Below are 24035 nucleotides of genomic sequence, written 5' to 3'. Positions count from 1 at the left end.
TTCCTTCTGGGTGGTCTGGTCCAGGGCAGGAAGAGTTATCAGGGGGATTGGTGAGGCTTGTAACCAATCACGACCAAGGAGGCTTACACCGTCTTCGACAACAAGTAAAGGCAACTTGTAGGTCTGACCACCAGGGGCTGGATCAGGGCTGAAACTGACATCCACTATGGCTTCACCCTTTATGGGAACTTGATCTCCAGTATAGGTGTTGAGCTTGACGTTCGTTGCTTTCAGTTTTGCACTGTCAATCGTACAAAATGTTTCTGCTGAAATGATAGTCCATGGACTGCCTGTGTCCACCTCCATGGTGATGGGCTTTCCATTCACACTAACAGAGACATGGTATGCTGAATTTTTTGCGAGTTTATTGACAGTATTATCCTTGATATGACTCATGCTTGCAGAATTTGGTGGTTCTTCAGAGTCACTGTCATAATCATTTCCTTCCAGGAAATGTGTGGACTTTTCTCTCCGCGCTTTTCTGTATGCGTGCACACTGACACATTGGCTTTGTGTGTGTCCACGCTCTGAACACTTGTGGCAAGTTTCAGTCTTGAATCTACAGTCCTGTGGTAGATGATTACTGGAACCACAACGCCAACATCTTTTTGCTTGCTGGTTCATGGGCTTGCTGCTGTTTGGTTTACCCTTAGGCTTACTTTGTTTGAAGTTTGGCCTACTATTCCTGCCTTGTGGCTGTGCGTGTGATTGACTAGCATGTACCTTATTCACCAATTCTCCTGGACTGCATGTGGCATTCACACTTTCAGGCTCAATTGATTTGCCAATGCTTTTGATTTGTTCCAAGTCCTTATTTGCTACTTCCATAGCGGTGGCGATACTCAGTGCTTTCTCATACGTCAAATTCTGTTCACTGAGAAGTTTGCGCTGGATCGTGTGATCTCTACAACCTACTACGAGGCGATCTCTGAGCATCGTATTCAAGTCTCGGAAATTACATCCTTCGCTACTCTGCCTTAGTTTGGCTACAAACTGTGGAATAGTTTCTGTGGAGGTTTGGGTGCATGTATAGAATTTGTACCTTTGCACGATTTCTGTTGGCTTGGGTGCAAAGTGATTTTGCAAGGCTTCAACACACTGTTTGTATGTTTTCTCCACTGGCTTTTGTGGCTGTAGCAAGGATCTAAGGGTATGGTATGCCTTACTTCCTAAGTTGGTTAGAAAAATTGCTCTTTTCTTGTCATCATCCTTGATATCATTAGAAATCATCCATGTATCCAAAACTTCTACCCACTCTTCGAAACTATACCCTGCATCAAGCTGGGGCACTGGGCTTAAATAATTATTGGCCATTTCTTTCATACAAAAACTACCACACGTGCTAGTATAAACAATAGGCTACTTGTTTAAAACTCAGTCTTAAACTATCAACCAGTACATTAACTAAGCTTAATTTCTATGAACTTTAAAATTTGTTCACATTTATAACCAAATTATGAGTAGGTATAACTCTTCACGAATCTACAACCCTATGGCTGTGTGTCAGAAGTCACTGACTTACAAAAACTAGCATTGTGTAGGCCTAAATCTGATACACAACAAAAACAAAAGCACTCTTAATAATTAAAATCACGTGACCACGGCTAGCACGTTAACATAAGGGCTTTTTACACTTGTGTTTCTTAACCCCGGACTTTCTCTGACCCAGGACTATCGTTAGTCCCGTACCAATTTTTTCAGCTTTTTACACTCGCCAATTAGTCCCGTACTATCTCTTGTCCGGGGCTAAGGAGAAAACTGACCTTTTTACACTCGTCTTTCTTAGCCCCGGACTTTCCAAACCACATGAATATTCATAATTACGCTGTGTACTGTACACGTACACGCACGCACCGGCAGCACTTGATTACCTCGTTTCTGATTGGTCAGTGAGGGTCGCACTTCGTCTCCGTCGCTTAGCCCAGGATTATTTTTTCGTTCTGTTTACACTCACTCGCTTGGCACCGCAATTGCGGTGCTAGCACCGCAATTGCGGTGCTAACCCCTGCTATTTTGCAGGGCCAGATAGTACCGTACTATCGGTGGGGCTAGCCCACTTTGGCAAAAACGAGTGTAAACAGAAAGTGGGCTAAGGATAGTCCCGTACTATCGGTGGGGCTAAGGCCCCCCCTTAGCCCCACCGATAGTCCGGGGCTAAGCAAAAATTTACAAGTGTAAAAAGCCCTATAGACTAGCGCACAGACAGCTAGTATATAATCAAATACTCACAATTAATGTTCTCTGATTTATTCATTTATCATGAGTTATTGTATTTTTACTAATTTCATTCATCAGGGGCATGGCATCTAAACAGCATGACTCCCATGAGCATGGCTGTTGCTGGCATGAAAACTCGACATCATGTCATCAGTGAAGTGGCTTGTCCTTGGCTGGGGCGTTTGGCTCAACAGTCATTGACACTAGCTGGCTTCAAATTCCAGTTCAGGCGTTGTTCGCTGGTGCAGGCATCGGCATCGGCATCGGGCAGTGTTGTACAGGCATCGGCATCGGCATCGGGCAATGTTGTACAGGCATCGGCATCGGGCAGTGTTGTACAGGCAGGCACGGGGAGCTAGAAGTAGGAGCGGGAATGGCTCGGCTGGGTGAGACGCTGTGACCGCTGTGACTGCGTTGGGCTCGGCGAAAGCAGTGCATTTAATAGGCACAGTTCATGCACGCTCCCGCTGTATATACAAAACTGCGGCGGCAATTTGTCAGTCAGTCAGCTACGTAGTCGTACAAAGCTGCAATGCTCGGCTAGGGATCCAGTCGTAGTTACAACGGCTATGGCGGGCGGTTGCAAACTGCGGAGCGTTCATACTCGAAAATGCATGGCTGGGGCTAAGCAATCTCGGTGGGTATCGACCTGGCATGGCCGTGCACATACGCCACTAAGTCTCGTCAAATTTCTGTCCCTTGCAAGGGTCCCATAACACTGGCAGTTACTCAGCACAGGATCCCATCCTCGTCGCCAAAATTGTTATGTTCTTTAATTACTTTTGTGGAGGCTCACTCCAATAATGGCAAGAACACAAAGAAGTAAGGTTGAAACATAACTTCTATTCTACTCGGTTCGGTCGGCGTCTGACGATCACGAACGACTCACACAACATGTGTGTTACATAGGATGCGTCACAATAGTCTCCATTCAAGTCGATACATAACACAAACAGATTGGATGAAGTTTCACACAAAGTCAGACATGAAATGTAAACGTCTTTAGGCTTAATTGTGAGTATGAGGGACTTGAGCACCTTTGAGTTGATATGTTGGCATTATAAATGTCTATGTCATTAAATTGTTATTATTATTAGACTTTTATCATTTTATTGATCAAGAGTGATAGTGCTCTCCTTTATGTAGAGAAACTGTATGTATGTAGATGTGTCATGTGACACCACCTCATATCTTTGAAATTTGCATATATATGAATATACTGTTATACAGTTTGTACAGTCTGAGTTGAGGTATGGAGTGGATGATCATACCTAAGGATGTGTGAGGTTTGATTTCTTCTTATTTCTTTAATGACAAATTCAAACATTGTTGAGGCATAGCATACATTGTAAACTATTTCTACCCCTCTCTGTTGGGGCCCTTTGGTATGGTGGGAATGGTATCATTCTACAGTGTGTACTGTATACATGTACTCCTGCTTTGGAATATTCATTTTCTCTCAGGGTATACTATAAGATGGCATCATATGGGCCTAAAATACTATTTGAAATGATAACCCTGTATTATATAACACACTAAGGAATTTGTTTCCAAACTAGTATAGGACTTGTGTTCAGTCTGCGGTTGAATTATTGAAATGTTCAGTGCAACATAGCATCTTTTCAATCTGTCTGACTCAAATGATTTTGAAGAGATAAACGATCCCTTTAGCAGCTTTCATCGTAACCTCAACTGGGAGAGTAGGTGCAGTGACACTTATGAATAGAGATGAGAATGACAGTGCCAAAATGTAAGAATGGCAGGTACATGTAGTACTATGCAAGTAAAAATCCATGATACCATAATTATAGCATTTCAGTTCCCATTTGGGGAGGATGCATCTGTCTAAAGGCTGGTAGAACAGACTTTTGAAAGGCAGTGCTCAATGTTGGATGTGGTAGCTGCATTGTTGGAGATGATTCGAAGACCATATTGACTCACTGTAGATGGAAAGGAAAATTATATGGGTCGATTTGTGGCTTCTAATATCGGAGGTCATGATCGTGTCTGCCAATGTAAGGTGCAGGGGTGATGAGGGTGGTACCGGTGTATCAATAAGCCAGTTCGGGGTTCCACTGTGAGCATGAGCAGAAAAAGGTCATCTGTACCAGCAGAGCATGTTGGTTTTTAAATTCACTGAGATAAGCATCTGTGATGTAATGATTATGCAGGTGATCCTTATAAGTGGAGCTTGCCAGCACATCCACCTGACAGCAAAAGCAGTATCTGACAATATCAATAGAAAGGGACTGTTAATACATACAGTGCAAAATAATGAAATGGATGCTTTCCAAAATGCCAATGGAAGGATCATTCTTGTCACCTGGTCTACGCAAGTTCATCCTTTATTTGAACATGACTGATGAATTCCATAAATTGTTACGTTTGGCAAGCTAATGCGATGCCTTCTGTCACTTTAAACTAGACCCCGTTTACAGTGCGAGGCTCGGCCGTGGCTCGGCCGAGCCCGCATTCATTTCGGTGTAAACACGCAAAAGGCCAAATGCGGGGCTAAAATTGGCTGCGCATTTGGCCTCGCTGTGGAGGTGGTCTCGGCCATGGCGGTGGCCGAGCCGCGGCCGAGCCCCGCTTTTTCAGTGTAAACATAAACTGGGCCAAATGCGCAGCCAATTTTAGTCTGGCTTCCAAACCCTCTGCCCGTATTATTTTGCTATTCAGGATATTAACCCCCTCAACATCGAAAACTAGTATAGTTTGTGGTTTTGTCCTGCAAAGGATTTTTCCTTCGGCAAAGGCCTTTGCCCGAACGGCGACTTCGTCGCCACAGAATTCAGTTGGCAAAGGGTCTGAAAACCAGACTATACCAAATTGCATTTGTTTACAAGCAGAGCGCCACTACGACAAAATATTGAAAGGTTTGAATTAAAAGCGCGGCTGAACCCGGCAGTGTAAACCGACAAAATTGCGGGGCTCGGCCCAGCCCCGCACTGTAAACGGGGTCCTAGTGGAGTGCCTAATCGACTGAGAAAGAAGAAAGGTCATTTTTACCCATGTGCCCATGAGCTTACCCCGAACTGGCTTATTATGTTGTAATGGACTTTATGAAACATGGTGCATTGTGTATTCAAACATGGGAAGAGATGGTTAATGCTCTTTGCACTTAAGGTTTCACTTTCTGTGTCACGAACGATACATCAACAGCTACGTATGTATACTGTCAAGGTTCGATTTAGCCTTGTAGGAGAGTAGACATTGAAACAGATATGGTCGTACTTCAAACACCAGCATAAAGATTATGCTTTTAAAGTTTAAATCTATGAGTAATTAAGATTTTTTTTTTTAAAGTTTAAATTCCAACCATTCCTAGGCTCTGAAAATTGGAGTAAAGGTAAGTTTCAATGTCAAACCTGTGGATATTTTATCAAATGCCTAGAATCTTGCTTAACCCTTTAGCCACTGAAGATTCTGTACTTAAGGGTCTATGGTTCCCTGGAAGGTACAGCAGTATACTGCTCTCATTTTGACAACTTTCTAAATGATGTGCGATGTTGTAAAATAGCTTATTGCATGATTATTTTTGTCTATAAGTTGTGTTTATGAAAGCCTATAATAAGACTGTACCAAGGGAATGTGATGTATCACAGAAGTGATTCTGACATTTTGTGGACGTTTGACCTCTTTCAAATTATAATTATTTGTATTCTCTTTTAAATGAAAAAAAAATGGTAAAGCATACAACTATTAAAAAGAAACAATAGGGTGGTTTCAGGCCTTCTAATAGGGAGTAATATGATGGGCAATTTTGGGTGTTTTCAGTTACAAATGGGTTAACAACCAAGTCCCTTTTGCAGTTTTTACAATTTTAGTCACCTCTATTTATCAGTTTTTAAATCAGATGATGGATCACATTTTACACTTCTATGACAGTCAAACAGAGAGCAGCTGTACTGTATTGTCTTGCTCTTCAGTGATTTCTTCAGTTTGCATTTAATCTTCCGACAGCTGAACAGTCGAGCAGACACTTCCTCTCATGCTTGTGCATGGAGAGCAGGTGTTTGTAGAACCATGTTTGTGAAAACCGGGGACAGCATTGACATTGATGCAGTGTTGTTTGCAAATAGGATGGCCTGCTTTCAAGGCAATGACATAGACATAGGAAATAAAAGTTGGATTGATAATGAACTTCATTTTATCTCATTTAAGTCTGTCAAAAGATTTGAAGTGCAGTTATGATTCTGGAAAATGTGTGTGTACTATTTTTATGTCTTAAAAAGATTATAATGATAGTGATGATGTTAATGATGATAAAATTTAGAGTGATAGAAATCTTTATATATCATTATGTTAAGATGTTAATGGTAAGAAGGAGATAAAAAAGATAAAGAAGATTTGAGAATGATTGTCATACATACGTGTACAGTATGAACAAGCCAAGCACAATTAAGTGACAAAGACGGTGAGCTTCGTATTTCTTAGTTATTAAAGGCATCTGAAAACTGTCAAATGTTGAGATTACAGTTCTTATGACATCATTATCCAATCATGAAGAAAAATATTGGAATTGGTCCACTGGTAATCAAAGTTGTCAAGTATCAGTTGTAGTATGTATGCCATGTGAACAACAGCAGATGACACCAGAAGAGATATATTTTGAGATTGCCAAGGCATGCTATTCCAAAGTATGAGGTGTGGGGCAGCAGAGATAAGTATTTCAAGATTTCTAAGGGTGCATTTAGGCTGAACTTTTTGGGGGCCATAATCAGGCCTTTAAAATGAGTTTCATTCAAAACATGTTGCATTCCATCTCAGTTTGATATGAACAGCTTTTCAAAAGACTGATTCAAAATGCACAAATGTGTGTACCGACTGGCAATTCTCAGTAAACACATCTTATAGGGAAGCATAAATACAAAATAACTTAAAGGCATTTCTTCTGATGTCATTTTTAACACCTTTCCCATTCACATGAAGTAGACATGTTTGCTGAACAGCTCGCTTCAATAGGGGTTTATAGTTTTTCAACAATGCACACTGCATATTCGTGAAATCAACTGTTTTTTGAGCAAAAAAAAAAAAAAAAAAAAAAAAAATTGCACCCCCCCCCCCTCCCTGTGAACTGCACCATACATCAGCATTTCAAAATGCTGATTCTGTCTCATAATCTGCTGGTCCAAAGTGTGAAATACAGGGGGACAGACATAATCACACAAAGTGAATTTAAGCATTTCTTCTGCAAGCTGCGAAATGTATTTAAGTAATCATGATTTGATAACTATCTGTCAAAATCAATATCGAAGTTCATAACAAAACTGCAGGGTATTGTGTACATATAATGTGCAAAGATCCATGTGTGATGTTCCATGCAGTGTTTCTTTTTTCTGGATGATTCATTAAGGGGAGTCATTAGCAATATGTTTAGTGGATTTCTGGAATGTAATTCCCCATATCTATAGTTCTTCTGCTGTTTTTGTTGTTGTTGTTCTCTGTTTTCTCCAGAATCAAGAGGTACAAGTATTGTCCTTTTTTTCCCTCAGGGTGACTGTAAAATAGTCGTCAAAAAGATTCTAAACATTGATGAATAGCTAGAGGAGCAAGATAGAGGTACGTTTGTATCTTGGGAGGAGAAATAATGACAATATCATGCTAGCAGGCTCATTTTAGGCTTCTGTTTTGATTCCTGAAATGAAAACATCTTTAGAAAGCCTTTATCCCTGTTCACTCTGAAAACTATTAGCATGTCGAGTTACGCCCCCATTCTTCCAGAGGGCTCCAATCTACCACATTGCCAAGTGTTCAAAGTTCATTGCATGTGTTTCAGTTGTTATCCATAGTATGCCACAAGGTAGTATTGAATCAACTTTGAAATGCTGGGTGTTCATAGGAACCCTAATGTAGTGAATTTTGAAAGTTTTCAGACAGACACAGAATTGCAGACTGGTGCCATTACATTTCAAGTTAACAAGTGGAGCATCTAGCCACAATATGGCACTTGTGAATGCAAATCATTATGCAAAAGTGGGCATTTCAATGAACTTGCAGTAAATTTGTACGGGTAGACAGACATATTAGGAATAGAGACTGGCATCCAAGTTATGAAGTTTACTGTTCATCACATATCTTCCAGCTGTGATTTACAATATGACACTAGTGAAGGCAAGTCAACTTCCAAATCTGGGCACTCCATAGTCTTTTGATAAGACCTCATGGCTTAGGAATGAGACAAACTCGCCATACCAAGCGTTGCGAGAAATGGGTAAATGCGAGTGTAGGGACAGTGATTTTCCGCGATCGCGGAAAACGGACGGAAAACGCGGAAACGGCCATTTGAAACGGAAAAAGTAATCCACACGGAAAATCACGGAAAATCACTTTTCAACAAAATAAAACACATAAAAGTAAAAATAAATCCAACAGAAGCTGCAAATTAATCATTATTACATGTCCACGATATTCACAGACTGCGGAGACTTGAGTTTCAATAACTGTCGAACACTTACTCAATCCAACACCAACTGAAAGTCCATTTATATTCCAAAACACAATGTGTGTCTCGCCGAATAATGTGTGATGATAAAGCCAGTATTTTGGCAGTAAAAGTAGCGGCAACAGAAGAAACTGCTGTTTTCTGCTCGCGGTAAGCTGCCAGCAGGTGAGTCGAGTGGTGACTTGCTATGCCTGCCTGCTCCACATGTCGTGTGTATAGAGCACAATGCATGATGTGAACACCAACTTCATGCAGAAAAATAGAAAAATCCCACGATGCCAAGGTGCCAGACTGGGGAATGGGGAGGGGTGGAGAGAGAGAGAGAGACCATTCAACAGAAGAAACCGCGCGTATTGGCGCATTCTTGGAGGTCATGAACTGTCTGGGGTGTTGGAGATGAACAGGGAAAGAATGTTTACCGGTAATTAAAGATAGCTCAAGTCGAAGCCCCAGGGCGAAGACCCAGGATTACAAATGTAATGATTTTATATTTCTTTATTCACTCACCTGCGATATTTGATGAGCTTAATTTAGGTGTTTGAATGTCACATTTTTTATGAGATTGTAACTATGTGTAATACAATACTATAATACCTATTGATTTATCAATCTGTTAAACACAAGTGTGACTACCAGTGACAATAAAAAAAGACTTGTATTTGTTTTCTGCCGAATTTTTTTTTTTGTCTTCATCCTAACACTTTCAAGTTCATATGAAATTTCTGATGTTTTTACTGCAGCATCAACAGTCTAAAATAAATTACTGAAATATTGTCTAATTGCATTTGAAATATGAGATGTGGATGATCGTCCACATGGATTTGTACCCTCTAAATTTGACATTTCATATGAATATACACATAGTAGGCAATGTTTCAGTAAATTCTGAAGCTTTGTGAATCATGAAATTTTTGGCAACCATCCATTTGAACTTCAGGCATGAAAAGTTCCTAAGAATCAGCAAAAACAACTCAACAGATCAGAGATAAAGTTCCTTCGAATTTAGAAGTAGCACGCAGATTTGCTGGGCGTGAGACCACAAGGATCAGCTTTGTTTTGAGATTGTCACAATCGTGTTGTCACTGAGTATCGGGAAGTTCTCACAAACTCAAGGATCACCTCTCCCTGCCAACTCCAACATGTTGCTCCCCAACAACGTGCATGGTTGAATGCATGGCGTCTCGATGTCACCGTCTATAGGTACCCGAGGCTGCTTTGTATTTGTCTTGGAATATTGATTCATTTTTTGCCATGACATGAGTGTAGTAATCTTTTTGCATGGCTATGAAAAAATTTGTGACACTCAACTCGTCTTTTTGATGTTTTTCTTTCAGTCCAAAAGGAAGACAAAATAGTATCATGACGTTTGCAATTGTTCAAAAGGTCTGCTATTGATAACTCACAGACTAATCACCAAGGGGCTGTTCCCAGGCCCTCCCTCCTCCAGTCGAGCAATGTACACGCGCGCGCAAATTCCTCTGCCATGTGGTTTGCCAGCCAGCTGTCGGAATGTGCTTTGAAGTTACATGGCAGCCTGGCCTGGCTGGCATGAATGGGTGTCGAATTTCAATCAATATCTACTGTTGTTTTATTCTTGTATTTGAACATGTCGTTTCACCTGACAGAAACACGGAAATCGGGAAGGTGTAGGGGAGAGGTTTTTGTTGTGTTGCAATGTGTGTGTGTGTGTGTTTCCTCGGTTTTTTTTTCTTTGTTTTTTTGTTTTTGTTTTGTTTGTTTGTTTGTTTGTTTGTGTTTTTTTTTTTTTTGGGGGGGGGGGGGACCCGAGGCCAGAGTAAGGAAAGATCAGAGTGAAATGAGTGCTAGTTTCTTGTCTGGATTATTGACTGAAGAAAGATAAATTGATTGTTCCTTTAGTGCTGAAATTTTTTATCTGTTTAGACCTTCTGAAGGAATAAAAAGACTTGACTAGACAGTAATAAGTCACTTGACTAGCAAGTCAAGAAAGAGGACATAATGATAGTTGTTGATACTGCAGGCCAGGCTTTGATAGTGATACACAAATATGTAATGTCCCACTGCATGATTAACTGGATTACAATGTATTGACTGAAGAAAGATTTAGATAGATTGATTGTTCTTTTAGTGCTGAAGTTTTTATCAACACTGCTTATTAAACTGATTATCATGTATTCTGTTTGCAGCTTCTAAAGGAATGAAAACACTTGACTAGTAAGTCACTAGTTGAGACTCAGAGACTTATTTCACTTTGTATATATATTTTTTTAATTTGTAGACAGCAGTGTAAACAGTCGTGTAAACAGCAGTGTAAACAGCCCTCTTTATCATCGCCATAATTAACCTCGTGGATTTACACATTACGCAATACTCTTCGAACATTATCACTGTGGCAGCCTAAACCGCCATTTGGCAACCTAAACCACCCTTTGGCAACCTAAAAAACTCTATAGGTTGCCCGGCTGGCAACCAAGGAAAAAAGTTAAGTGAGATCCCTGTGCATGTTTTGACAGTCAAAATAAATAAATTGTAATCCTGATGTTTCATTTCATTTGTCTTCATGGGTGTGTGGTACAGAGGTTGGAAATCATCAGGTATACACTATGCATAACATGTATGAATGTATACGCGATTACACAGGTACACAAACTTCAAATAGCAATCATTTAATTTTTGTTCATTTTTGCATGCAAATACATGTAAACGGAATTTGCATTTTTTGTGTGTACAATTCATATGGGAAAACGGAATTTCCGTTTTTTCACCATGTTGAAACGGAATTCATGATTTTCTGAAACGGAAAAGGCAATTTTTTGAAACGGAAAATCACTGCCCCTACGAGTGGCACAGCCAGAGAGCATGGACGGAGTATCGAGATGAGCAAGCTGCTGATATGCATACAGTGTACTTTGCAGACGTCATTGCAAGCAACGTGGTCGCTGTTTGGGCACTACCCTTTTTTATAGCAGAATTGATGAGAAACAATGTTCAAAATAAGAAATTCATGTCAGGTTCCAAAAGGCTTCTTGGCCGTGCCACTTGGTCTCACGTTCACTCATTCCCTCGCAGTTTGTCTTTTTTCTTTCAGTCATGAAGCCTTGTCAAAAGGCTAGGCACTTCAAGGAACTCATGGTGAATTTCTTGAGTGTGTGAAAAAACATCAAGGAAAGTAGGATGACTAGAACTTGTGTCTTCATCATCTGAGTTGTAAAGTGCACCTCTTCCAGCTGTTATCTCTAATGTAAAGACAAATGATAAAACTTAAGTGTCAAGGCACGTAGCTGAACTTTTCATGTTTTTTCTTTGTCTCTCTTTTTTTCTTTCAATTGATTAACACTCGGTAATCTATCCAAACTTAACATACTTTGTAGATTAGCAAGCCCACTCACATGCTACCTGGCAAAATAATGGGATGTCGATCAGGATCCGAATACTGGAGTGTTTTCGCGGCTGTTAAGATGGACGGAAATATGCCGTGAATTGCCAAATGCAATAATTTATCAACCATACTGCGCATGCCTAAAATCTACAGAAATGGTGACCCTTGCCGTTTTGATCCTGTTGTGATGTGTGCCTTGAATAATGGGATAAAAATCTTTAGATTATTTGCTCCAGCATTCACACACTTGCAGTGCAAATTATCGCACTATTTACGAGTGAGATTTTTATTTCCACACGGGCAAAACTCTTTAGATTTGAATCATGAACCATTTGTTCAGAGCGGCAACAGGCAGGCCACTTTGCACAGTAAAGGTTTTGGGGATTTGGTAATCAATAGTCAATGGCAATTAATTTATACACATCTGAGCCAGTCAGCAAATAAATCAACCCTGTGTGCATGCAAATACTGTAAAAGTTGATATTTTTGTGCGAGTAATTTCTTGCGCTATGTTTTGTTAGATGAATTTTGTGTGTTTTTTGTTCTGCAGGATCAGGATGTTAATTACTGCATGGACCTAATACAGCTGTATAACTATATCATGGACTATTCACGGCAGTCTTTCTTTGATGTAATGATCGTCACCGACACCTGATTATGTGCATCTCAATGAGTACATTCAGGTGTCATGGACAATAACAATTGTGTGATCATGTATCATCAATAACAAAAGAATCTTTTCCCTCATTTCAGTCTTGTTTCGCTGATGTGCCTTTTTTCAGACGGAAATTTTATGTCTTTGAATAAATACAGATGATGAGGAGCAGCAAGCCTGAGATCGTTACAAATTTTGTGTCAAAAGATGGGTAATTGCTGATTCGCACATTTTCGCACGTACACATAAGACCTTGCCTAATGGCAAGATATATCTGTTCTCTACCATTTCCGTCCCTTTTTGCTCTTGAATAAGCTGGAGAAAAGTGAAATATTGAGATCACAAATGACAATCATTCTGCCAAAATGTTAGCTTTCTTTTAAAAACTGCCTGCTTCTCCCAAGCGAAATTGTTTGAGGTATGATTTCCTAACATATACCACATCTGCACATTCACTTGACTTGATTTTTGTGAGTTATTTTCTTGTGCGCATATAGTTTTAGATTTCTCGAATCTCCGTCTTGTTCTTCTCCCGGCTTGCTGGCAGTGACGATCATGGGATCAAAGCAGTGAAGCATGCTAAAAATGTCTTTGTGGCGCTTTTGAGATGTACGGGTGCATGAATTAATTAACGGTACGATGAATGTCCATGTGTATTAGGTCCATGATTACTGGAACATATGGCATGCAAGAATATTTGCATGCTTTTATTTTCACGCTATCTTCTGGTTGCGTGATATGCACGAAAATTTCCACATCGTGAAAATGTTCACTCTTACAGTAGGAGAACAAAGCAGAATAAGGGTTGAAGGGAGTTGAAATTACTACCAGATTTTGGCACACAGATATCAAACATAACTGTATCTATAGTGTATTTAGTCATTGAACCTTCTACATGACTTGCAGTACCTTAGTAGATTAAATTGGAACAAGTGCATACAATGTAACTTGCAGATGACAGGAACATTTCACCTAAGAGCATTCAAACAATATCAAGAAGCAGCCAAGGATTTAAACTATATGGAGATGCATACTGTGTACGCTGTTATTTTCGTGTACAAATATTTTCGCCAATGACGAGGTTATAGACATTTTCGCGAGATGTTGTTTTCGCGAATCGACGCTGACCTTTACGTTAGTGCTCTATTAACAAAGCACATGTAGACATTTTCGCGTGTTGTTAGATTTGCAATCCAACTGTGATTCGCGAAATTTGCAAAAATTAAACCCTCGCGAAAATAACAGCTTATACAGTATAGCACGATATCTGCAAATCATAATGGACAAGAAGAAGCTTCACAGCCATGCAGGACTTGTTTTTGGTTTGAGGCAATGAAATGCTGTAAAAGTGCAAGTTTTTGTGGTGTTGAAATTTCACACATTTTGCGCAACGAGAAGCTAGCAAGATAATAAAAGCCCGCTAATATTTTTGCGTGCCATATGTTCCAGTAGTTGATGTCTTGATGTCGCGGAATTAAAAGCAAAACACTTCTTACCTGGCCAAGCATGAAAAATTAGTCGCGCGAAAATATCCACTTTTACAGTATGTGTATAGGTCACTTTTAATTCAGATTTAAAAGTGCTTCTCATTTGTTTCCTTCTCTCCACAGTCCAAAGACAAGATGATGAGAGGATCAAGACGAGGATGCGTTCGTCTCAGGGTAAGTTCACTTTTTTCACTCTTATTTTGTCTAAAATGCTGACGTTGAGCAATAGTCAAACAAACTTTTCTATTTAATGAATTCTGCAGTGCAGTAGACAGGTCAGCAGGTTGTCTTATTCCATACTTAACTTTTCATTTCCCTCTTGAATGCTAGATTTGATTGCCACTACTAGTTGATGCCGAATAAGAAGTAAGTAAATAGATAAATAGATATTAAATAAAAGTCAAAAGATTTCCTCTTAGAGTTGATTGTGATGATGAAGTTGAAGGAAAAAAACAACTGAAACCAAATGAGTGCAGTTAGAACAGCAGGCAAGTTAAAGTATAAGCAAAATCATGCAAAGAGAAACAAGATTATGAACTGTTGTTTTTGGCTCATCAGTAGTATATGAGTATCGTACATGTATCCTTGGGTTTGGTTCTCATTCATGTTACCATAATGTCTGTGTAGCATTTGATACATCTCATTTTGTAATCCTTGTATGCGAGAATTGTCAGAGAAGTCTACAACATAGTATTTTAAGAACTAAAATAGTTCAAAGAAGTGAGCAGAAGCATATTTCCCATTCCACCAACTTTTATGATTTGTATTTAATAATCATGTCTGTGCAATGCAAAAGAGGTGGTTCACATCAAGACTCTGAAGACTGCACAGGAACCATAGACATTGTACTGTACATGTGTACATGCTTCATACACATTACAAACATTTATATTGTCGCTGGGGCAACAAGACCTCGTATCTACAAAATGTCAAATATGTTCAGGAGAGCCAAAAAACATGGTGGCTAAAGCACTATAGCGAATGGGAAAGCCTTTCCTTTGACATGCCGTAGTGGCTTCATTTTTGGAGTATAAAGACAGTTGGGATTTGGTCAGGACATCATCATTTGGCCATTTATTAAAAAAACTAATTTTCACCAAAATTTCAGATACAAGGTCTTGTCTTGTACGGGCTGCCTACAGTACATGCACATTATATACAGTCAGACAATGACATTTAATTAAAAAGAAAACAAAAAAGGCCATTTGCTGTATACTGAAAATTAAGGCTGTTTGCAATAGATTATACGTGCTTTTGGCACTAGAGGGCAGCATAGTGCTTTCTTGTAAACAGTGGGTCTCTGCTTCCCCCAACAATGATGTTTATGTTGGTACATCCATGGTATGCCATCTGATTGGATACAATGTGTAACTACACAATCACACATACTGTATCTGACCCTGACACTTCCAGAGACAATGGCTGTCATTTAAATTGATGAGGAACATTATGAGTTTAAAACAGGTTCCTATTAATCAGTCAAGGAGTATAGTGAAGAGCTTGGTCTTCAAATATTTGCCATTCAAGCTGCTGAAGAAAATAGACATTACAAAACATAAATGGTACTTCAAATCCTAATTTCAAGAAAATTCTTTGTTTTTTAAAGAATGAGATATCAGTGAAAATGTTTAATAATTTATTGCATCTGATCATGGACTTTAACATGATTTAAATTGGTACCTAGCCCACCTTTTGTGGTGATCAAACTCTTCTATATTCACAGATACCAACTACAGTAGAACTGACAGATATTTTAAATAAAATCACTTTAGAGGTTGCTGACTCTACTGAATTATGAAGAAAGCAGTAGATTTCTGGCTATTTTGTTTGCATAGGTTTTAAGAAAAACAAAATTGATGGTGTATTTCTCTTCAAAAAAAATCAAAAAAAAAAAAAAATCAGTATACTCGCAGAGTAGGTGATACAGGAATATAGGAAGATATCTACTGTAATAGACCAAGCACAGAAACAGTATTTCACACACTTGCACACTGCAATACACACACATACACACACACACACACAAATATATAATGCAGCCATTCATCTGTAAGGCTCACTTATCCCACATAAGGAACACATTTGAGAGCCCTTCAACCTATAAACACAAATGGATTTTTTTCATTTATTTTATATATGTATATATTTTTTTCTTTTGGGGGGGGGGGAGAGTACTTAGTGTACAATTATGGATTTTAATTTCTTTACACATCATTTTTTTTTTTCTGTCTCAGGCAACTAGGATAAAGGAGGGAGGTTTATATTTTACAACCAGTAAAAGAATAGAGTGTGTGGTTTTTGGTCTATAAACTTATTTTTAGGCTCTCATAATCATTCATTTTTGTTAAATAATGATAATAATATGAAATATTTATGTAGTGCTAAATATGTTTTGAAGTGCTTTACAATTATCAAAACCAACAAATAAACAAAGTTTACCCTGCAACTTTCTCTTGGCTGCCAAAGCTGGCCTCACTGAGTAAAAGCAGAGAGAGAGAGAAAAAAAGGGGGGGGTGTGAGATGGGGGAAGGTGAGTTACATCTAGTAGAGAAGTTTACTGTGCATGGCAACATTCTGATTTGAGTTGATTTTGTATTCAATCTGTTGAGAGTGTATTTGTGCTTTCACTCTGGGGGAAATCGGATTGGGGGATTTGAACAAAGCCTGTATTGGACCTTTAATGGTACATGTGCATTGTGGCGTGGTATGCTGGAGTCTGTATCGGCAGCGCTGTTTGTAAAAGGTCGTCATACATGAAGGCTCCAGTAAGAAGCTTTGAAGCTGTAGAAGCCAGTAGCAGACCTCATCAATACACAGAGCTGACATGTGCTCTCTATCCTGCTACTACAGTGACCCATTTATTGCTGGATGTCAGCCCCTGAACTCTGGGCATCTTGTTTCCGTTGGGAAAGGTTACATGTATTTTCCACATTAGTCCGGAAAAGGATATTCTGAAAAAATGATTTGCTGGGCACTGGTGAAAAGTTGCAAGATACGTGTTCTTTTCTCCTGCACTCTGTGTGATACTATGGATAGCCACGTGTGAATGCTTTAATATTCACGACTTCATCAGGTCTTAGTCAGTTCAACCACCACAGCTGCCATCCGTCATCTTTGTCCGCCGTTTTGCTAGATTTCCACAATGTGATGTAGTTTTGGTCTGTAGGGACAGTAAAGAGGGAAATAGTTGGATGGTCATCCTCAAGGATTCAATCGCTTTGGCTCTGCGCTCTGAAACGATGTGTGGATTTGTGCAAGGTCAACTTCTGTGTTCCAGGGGAGTTACTCTTCACAGCCTGTGCAGTGGAGTTTAAAATGGCTTCTTTTGCCTTATCAGAGACCGGACGGAACTTTCAAAGTGTATCATCTTCAATGTGAACAGGGTGCTTTGTTTTTATATGTATGACCCTTTGACAGACGTACTGTTTTAGATTGGAAAACTCATCTTCATTGTTGGAGTTCATCACCCATCATCGGAACCAGAGCACCGTACAGCCGGCTTGTCGGTGCATTGTTCCATGATCGATGGTTTTTACTTTAGAAAAACAACCAATCAAGAATTATTAAAAGTTTTAGATATTTACCGCATGGTGTCTGTGAACGCATGCAAAGGAAAGTGCCTACCAGTATCCCGGAGCAGCGACAGTAACAAGAGCATTGTTTATGTGTGCACATTTGAGAGCCAGTGTTTTGTCTATGCTGGTGTGTGCTTCCGAGTGATGTCACACCCAGCAGGAGTGTAGGGTGCCCTCCTTTCCACGGCAGATTAACGTGATCTTATGGTGCAGTATTTAGCAAATGGCTTTCCTGCGTAATATGATCAGTCAGGATGGATCTTTATTGGGTGCCAGGTGTGACTGTGAGTATCACAATATTGCAAATAAGTCTCCTGAGCTTTCAATGACTCCACTACATACTAAAAAACAAAAATATTTTCTTTAATACTCTGACTGCATCAGGGTTCTCGCCAGGAATTTCTTCACGCTTGTCGGCATTTATGCGCGCTGTTGTGGGGGTGGGTACGGGAGGGGGGTTCCCCCTCCCGCGCGAAGCGCGGAAGCCTTCGCTAATGCTCAATACAACACAGATAAATCGCCGCTAAAATGCCACTAAATGCGACATTCTCACGGAGATGTAATGAACGTTGTGAGGGGCATATTCTCACAGAAACAATGCAGAAACTCCATACCTTATGTTAGCGGCAGTTCCTAAATAATACCGGTAAATGAAAGAGAAGTAGGTGCCGATGGTGGAGGTTCCGATTTCTTTTAGGCCTTTCCTGTTTCACTGTTGCAATAATTAGCCGCCTCTGCATCGCAACAACGCGCGCCGTGTTGCTTTCTCGCCGTCTGCTCGACCACGTGGTAGGCCTATTGCATGCAGATGCGCGAGAAGCGATCGAGAACTTTCGGGACATCGTTGCACTTTCCTTTCTGGGTATACTGCGGTAGTTTGGCCGTGACATCAAAGAGACATCCTACAATTTTGAATGTAGTGATGGTCATTATTCCAAAGGTTTGTTTAATCATAAAATGAAACGATTCATTACTGAGTACTTCGAAGGTTTGTAATCGAAAACAACAACACCAAAGGTCGGTACTACAGATGAATGTTCAAAATAAAACTGATTTCGTTCGAAGATTAACTAGCATTTTTTCTTTATTATTTTCCGATCAACGAACCTTCAGAAAGGAATCTATCATCTATCATCGTTATTGTTTCAGAATAAAAAACCTTCAGAATAAGAAAACACCGTTTTGGGGCCGTTGTTGTATTCCGAAATTATACTGGCAGAACATTCGAAATAACAAAACTGATTTCGTTTGGATATAAACGAATATTTTCTCCTTTATAATTTTTCTATTAACGATCATTCAGAATTAAGAATGTATTATTTTGCCATTATTCTGTCGGAGTAACGAACCCTGAGGGTAAGAAAACTATAACCGTTTTCATTTCTTCTTTATAGTTTTCCGATTAAGAATCTTAAGTATTATCGTTATTCTTTCGCAGTAACGAACCTTCAGAGTAAAAGAAAACTAACAGTTTTGGGGCCGTCGTTTTATTCTGAAATTTCACTGACGGAAACGTTCGAAATAACAAAACTGATTTCGTTGTGAAATGAACGGACATTTTTTAAAATCATTTTTGGATTAACGAACCTTCAGAATAAGGAATATAGCATTGTTTTATCATTAATCTCTCGGAGTAACGAACCCTAAGAGTAAGAAAAGTGCAACTGTTTTTTTGGGCAGTTGTTTTATTCCAAATTTCACTGGCAAAACGTTCGAAATGACGCACTGATTTCGTTTTGAAATTTACGGACATTTTTCTTTATTCAATTTTCGGTTAACGAAACTTCAGAATAAAGAATCTACAATTTATTATTTCATCATTACTACTTCTGTCGGAATAACAGACCCTTATAGAGTACGAAAACACGCTGTTTTGTGCCGTCATTTTATTCCGAAATTTCACTGACAGAAACGTTCGAAATATCAAAACTGATTTCGTTGTGAAATGAACGGACATTTTTTCTTAATCATTTTTTTTTTTTTGATTAATGAACCTTCAGAAGAAGGAATCTAGCATTATTTTTTCATTAATCTGTCGGTGTAACGAACCCTCAGAGTAAGAAAACTGCAACCGTTTGGGGGCAGTCGTTTTATTCCAAAATTTCACTGGCAAAACGTTTGAAATGACGCACTGATTTCGTTTTGAAATTTACGGACATTTTTCTTTATTCAATTTTCGGTTAACGAACCTTCAGAATAAAGAATCTACAATTTATTATTTCATCATAACTACTTCTGTCGGAATAACAGACCCTTAGAGTACGAAAACACGCTGTTTTGTGCCGTCGTTTTATTCCGAAATTTCACTGGCAGAACGTTCGAAATAACAAAACTGATTTCGTCGTGAAATGAACGGACATTTTTTTCTTAATCATTTTTGGATTAACGAACCTTCAGAATAAAGAATCTAGCATCATTCTATCATTAATCTGTCGGAGTAACGAAAAAAAAAATGAACCTTGGTGGCGATAACTGATGCTGGTGTAGAGAAAAACAAAGACAGCTCGCTCAAAAGATGCTTCTTTCTTTCAGTTTATTTTCTCCCCAGTCATTCTTATCGTTCTCCTCCCATGAACCCCTGCCATGCACGGACGATGAACAAAACAACATGTTACCGACGCTGCAATGAAAAAAAAAAAAGAAAGAAACACGTCCTCGAAGCAAATTATCTACACTTTTCAAGTTGAAAAAATTGATGTTCGTAATGAAGAATAAAAAAAAAAAAAAAGCACGACCTCAAGCAGTGGGGAAACTTGATATCATGGCTTGTGGAAATTTCCACGAAATTTCCACGAAAGCCAGGTGTCAGATAAAGAATGTCGCGCGTACTGCCACCTTGCTTCAGTAGTCGTAAACAGCGTGTACATAGCATGTAAACCAACTGGGAATATTGATGAATGATCAGCCATTTATTTTCTGCCCATGAATGCCCCCTAACCCACCTTTTAACAAACCAACCCAGAAGCACGTGGAGCATTACGTAAGTTGCACTTGAAAGACCATCATGACAGAATTACTATAAATTTCGGCCCGGAGAAGGAAAATGGAATATTCACGAATGACGTTTACAAATCCATGGAAATTGAAAAGGCTAAAATGGAACGCATGGCTTTTTAGATTAAAAAAAAAATAACCCACAGAAACTACCAAAACCTAAATAACAATTTGCATTTGCTTACTCCATCGCACGTTCTTTTTTCTTTTCTTTTTTTAAACGAAAAATGGAGTTAATTTTCTCTCTGCGGCAATGCTTTGAACGCATCTAATTTTGCATCATTGCCGACGGCCAGCTTCCTAAAGAATTGATATGAATCCTTTCAAATATACGAAACAAAGTCTAAAAATCCTGGATTCTGGCGGTGAATTTCGATGGTATTATAAATCCTGCTCACTATCAAAATTTAATCATCAATAGTTCCTTGCGCCATTTTACCAACCAACTGAAACTGTTCCTGAAAATTGCATCCTAATCTGTTCCCAAATTTTGACTTATTTTGCGAATAGAGAGACAGACAGGCAGACAAACTAACAAACAAACCAAAGTAGCAAAAAAAAAAAAAAAAAAAAAATACAACCTTTGGCGGAGAGGGGCATGCATTTCATATCGTTTGTTTTTGCGTAACCCGACAACAAGCGTGACAACAAGCGAGCACGTGTCAGCCTTCCTCGACCCTCTCTTTCCGTCCTCTCTCTCCCTCTCACAATACACTGTACCGTTGTACACGCAGGCAGCTGTAAGTGGCCGGCTGGGTGCTTGTGCATGTGTGTGTGGACCCCAAATCAGAGCGCATGTGAGTGAGCAAGTGTGTGATGTGGTGTGTATCAGCTAGTACGTCGCTCTGTTGTGTTGAGCCGCGTTGTTGTGATCGGTGCGGTGACTGCGTAGATAAATTTTTGCGCTATGTAAACTGCTGCTGCTTTCAACATCTAGCTTCTTTTCTAGCCAGATAATAAAGACTGAAAAAGGCGAGAAATTGGTCCGAACTTAGCTCGTCAAGCAAGTTACCCTTGTCGGCAAGTTCACGCGTGGTGTTACCCTTGTCGGCAAGTTTTACCCTTGTCGGCAATTGCTTCTTCAAACCGCACGCTTGTCGGGGCCGACAAGGGTGATATACGCTGGCGAGATCCCTGCTGCATTTTTGATATGGTGCAATATACAAAATGTAGGTACATTGTATGTGTGGTGGAAATCAATGCAGGAAAATTTGATTCATCTGCACTTTCTAACTGCAACTGTAATTCAACTGTCCTTGCATGACAGAATTTAGCAATCAAGAGTAGTGTCGGACAACTGAAACTTGATAAAGACATTTAGGAAATCTAGGAAAAGAATGTGAAAGAAAAAGACAAAAATTGACCTGCAGGCTTTTAAAGACAAATGATACATTGAAAACTACATATCCACTGCAAGCTAGAGAAGAGGTACAATTGTAGCTACAGTCAAACCTGTTTATTATTGCTACCCAAGGGAGACAAAAAAGTTGCCACTGTAGACAGGTGGCTACTATAGACAGGGTCGTTAAAACCATGGCTTTCCTCATGCGGGGAATTGTGTTTAGTGGTTGCATACAGCAGATGCCTGCTGTAGAGAGCGGTCGCTATAGACAGGTTTGACTGTAACAGTACAATGTAGAAACTGTAGTTGTGGTTTTGTTTTTTTTTTCTCTTTAATTCCATATTTAGGCCTCTATACCTTCGTTGCCTTTCTGGCATAGCACACGTGATGTCCAAATAAAAGAGAACAACAGGAAGGACAAAGAGAAAATGAAAGATTCTAAGTATTAACCTGTATTGCAACATATGTATCAAATGATCTACTTAAATACTGGTCAGTGATTGGTCATAATGTAGTCATGTGACTAATGCAGTGAGTAGCCTTCACGGCTGAGATGACATGATGTGTATCTATGTAGACCATTAAAGAAAATTAAATAACAAATATTGCCTTGTCAATCATTGTGATATTATAATTCAGGGGTCACAGAACCAAAGGGGGGGGGGGCCTGGGGGGCTACATTCCCCCCCCCCCCACACACACACACACACACACACACTTTTGGTTCGGGGGAAAAAAAAGAAAAAAAAGGGGAAAAAATCGGGGAAAAAAATCACAACACCCATGAATTTGAATTTCCAAAGATTCCGCCCTTACATAAAGTTCCCGTCTAAGCTCCGATGTATAGCAAATAAAAAAAAGGGGGGGTGGCAGTCGCCCCCTTAAGATTCTGAATAATTCTGAGTGCACAAGACTTATCAGGGTGGGGATAGCAATCTTCCACGCTTTCTCCTTGTTTGCCCCCCGCCCTGTGCATACAATTAGACTGTGGCTACACTTTGAATTTTCCAAATATATGCCACAAAATGTGTGCACCAAAACGTTTAACTGCTATCAGAAAATACAGAATGTCCCTCATGTACGAGGGAGAATAGGGCTTATCCCCTCCCACATCATCCTGCTATGTTTCCTTCCATAGACTTGCACTTTTCTGATTGACAAAGTGTGCACCGGTCCCGCAGCCCCCCCCCCCCCCCCCACACACACACACACACTGAAAAACGTTCCGCGGCCCCTGTAATTAACATTTGACAGTCCATTGTAAATGTAAAGTTGGATGTTTTACCCTCAAGACAATGCCCTCCCCCCCCCCCCCAGTGGTGCACACTTCAGGGAAAATATGTGACCCGCTACAACAAAAGGATCCGAAAGTCGAGGGAGGACAATTTTCCGAAAATGACATGACATTATTCCTGTACTCTTCTGCTTTAATTTCACATATAGCACAACTCATAAAAGTACTCGGTTGCGGAGATATCGATGATTTTATTAGCGCATGTCAAGTGGTTGTGGAAATCAGAGTTTTGAGAAAACGCCTTCAAAGTTTTCCTTCCGATGCCATCATGATCAAGGGGAGGCGAGACAGTTTTCACCGTTTGACAATAGAAGGTGTGCTCCTAGCGACCTCCGCGATGCTCATTCAAGCTTAGCGCCAGCGGTCTACACACGACCAATCACTAATCAGGATGCCACGCACTGACCAATAAGATCACTCCCTCGTTGCTAGGGGCGGAGTCTAGCTGCGGCACTAAATCCAAATCTTTGGACACGATTCTGTTAAGTTGAAAGTCGGAAAATCATGGCCCAGAAAAACGCTGTTTTCTTACCTTTCCTTGGATCATTTAGCTTCGAAATTTCGGCAGATGATAGACAAAACATTCGACTACAAAATTATGCCAAAAACAGAAATCCGATTGTTTTGACTAATTTTGATGATGTGACTTCAAACTCGATTTTCTCGGC

The 24035-nt window shown here is 39.7% G+C and overlaps 1 protein-coding gene across 1 annotated transcript in view; it reads left to right on the top strand.

The window, feature by feature from the left end:
• LOC140237325 (oxysterol-binding protein-related protein 9-like) overlaps window positions 1-24035 on the top strand; it is an 82444-nt gene that overhangs the window by 6280 nt on the left and 52129 nt on the right. Inside the window, exon 2 of the mRNA XM_072317263.1 lies at window positions 14286-14336. Coding sequence (XP_072173364.1) covers window positions 14286-14336 — 51 coding nt within the window. The remainder of the gene's footprint in view (window positions 1-14285; window positions 14337-24035) is intronic.

This window comes from Diadema setosum, chromosome 13 (assembly GCF_964275005.1).
Source record: "Diadema setosum chromosome 13, eeDiaSeto1, whole genome shotgun sequence".
NCBI classification, from domain to species: Eukaryota; Metazoa; Echinodermata; class Echinoidea; order Diadematoida; family Diadematidae; genus Diadema; species Diadema setosum.
This window is presented reverse-complemented; position numbering and strand designations above follow the sequence as displayed.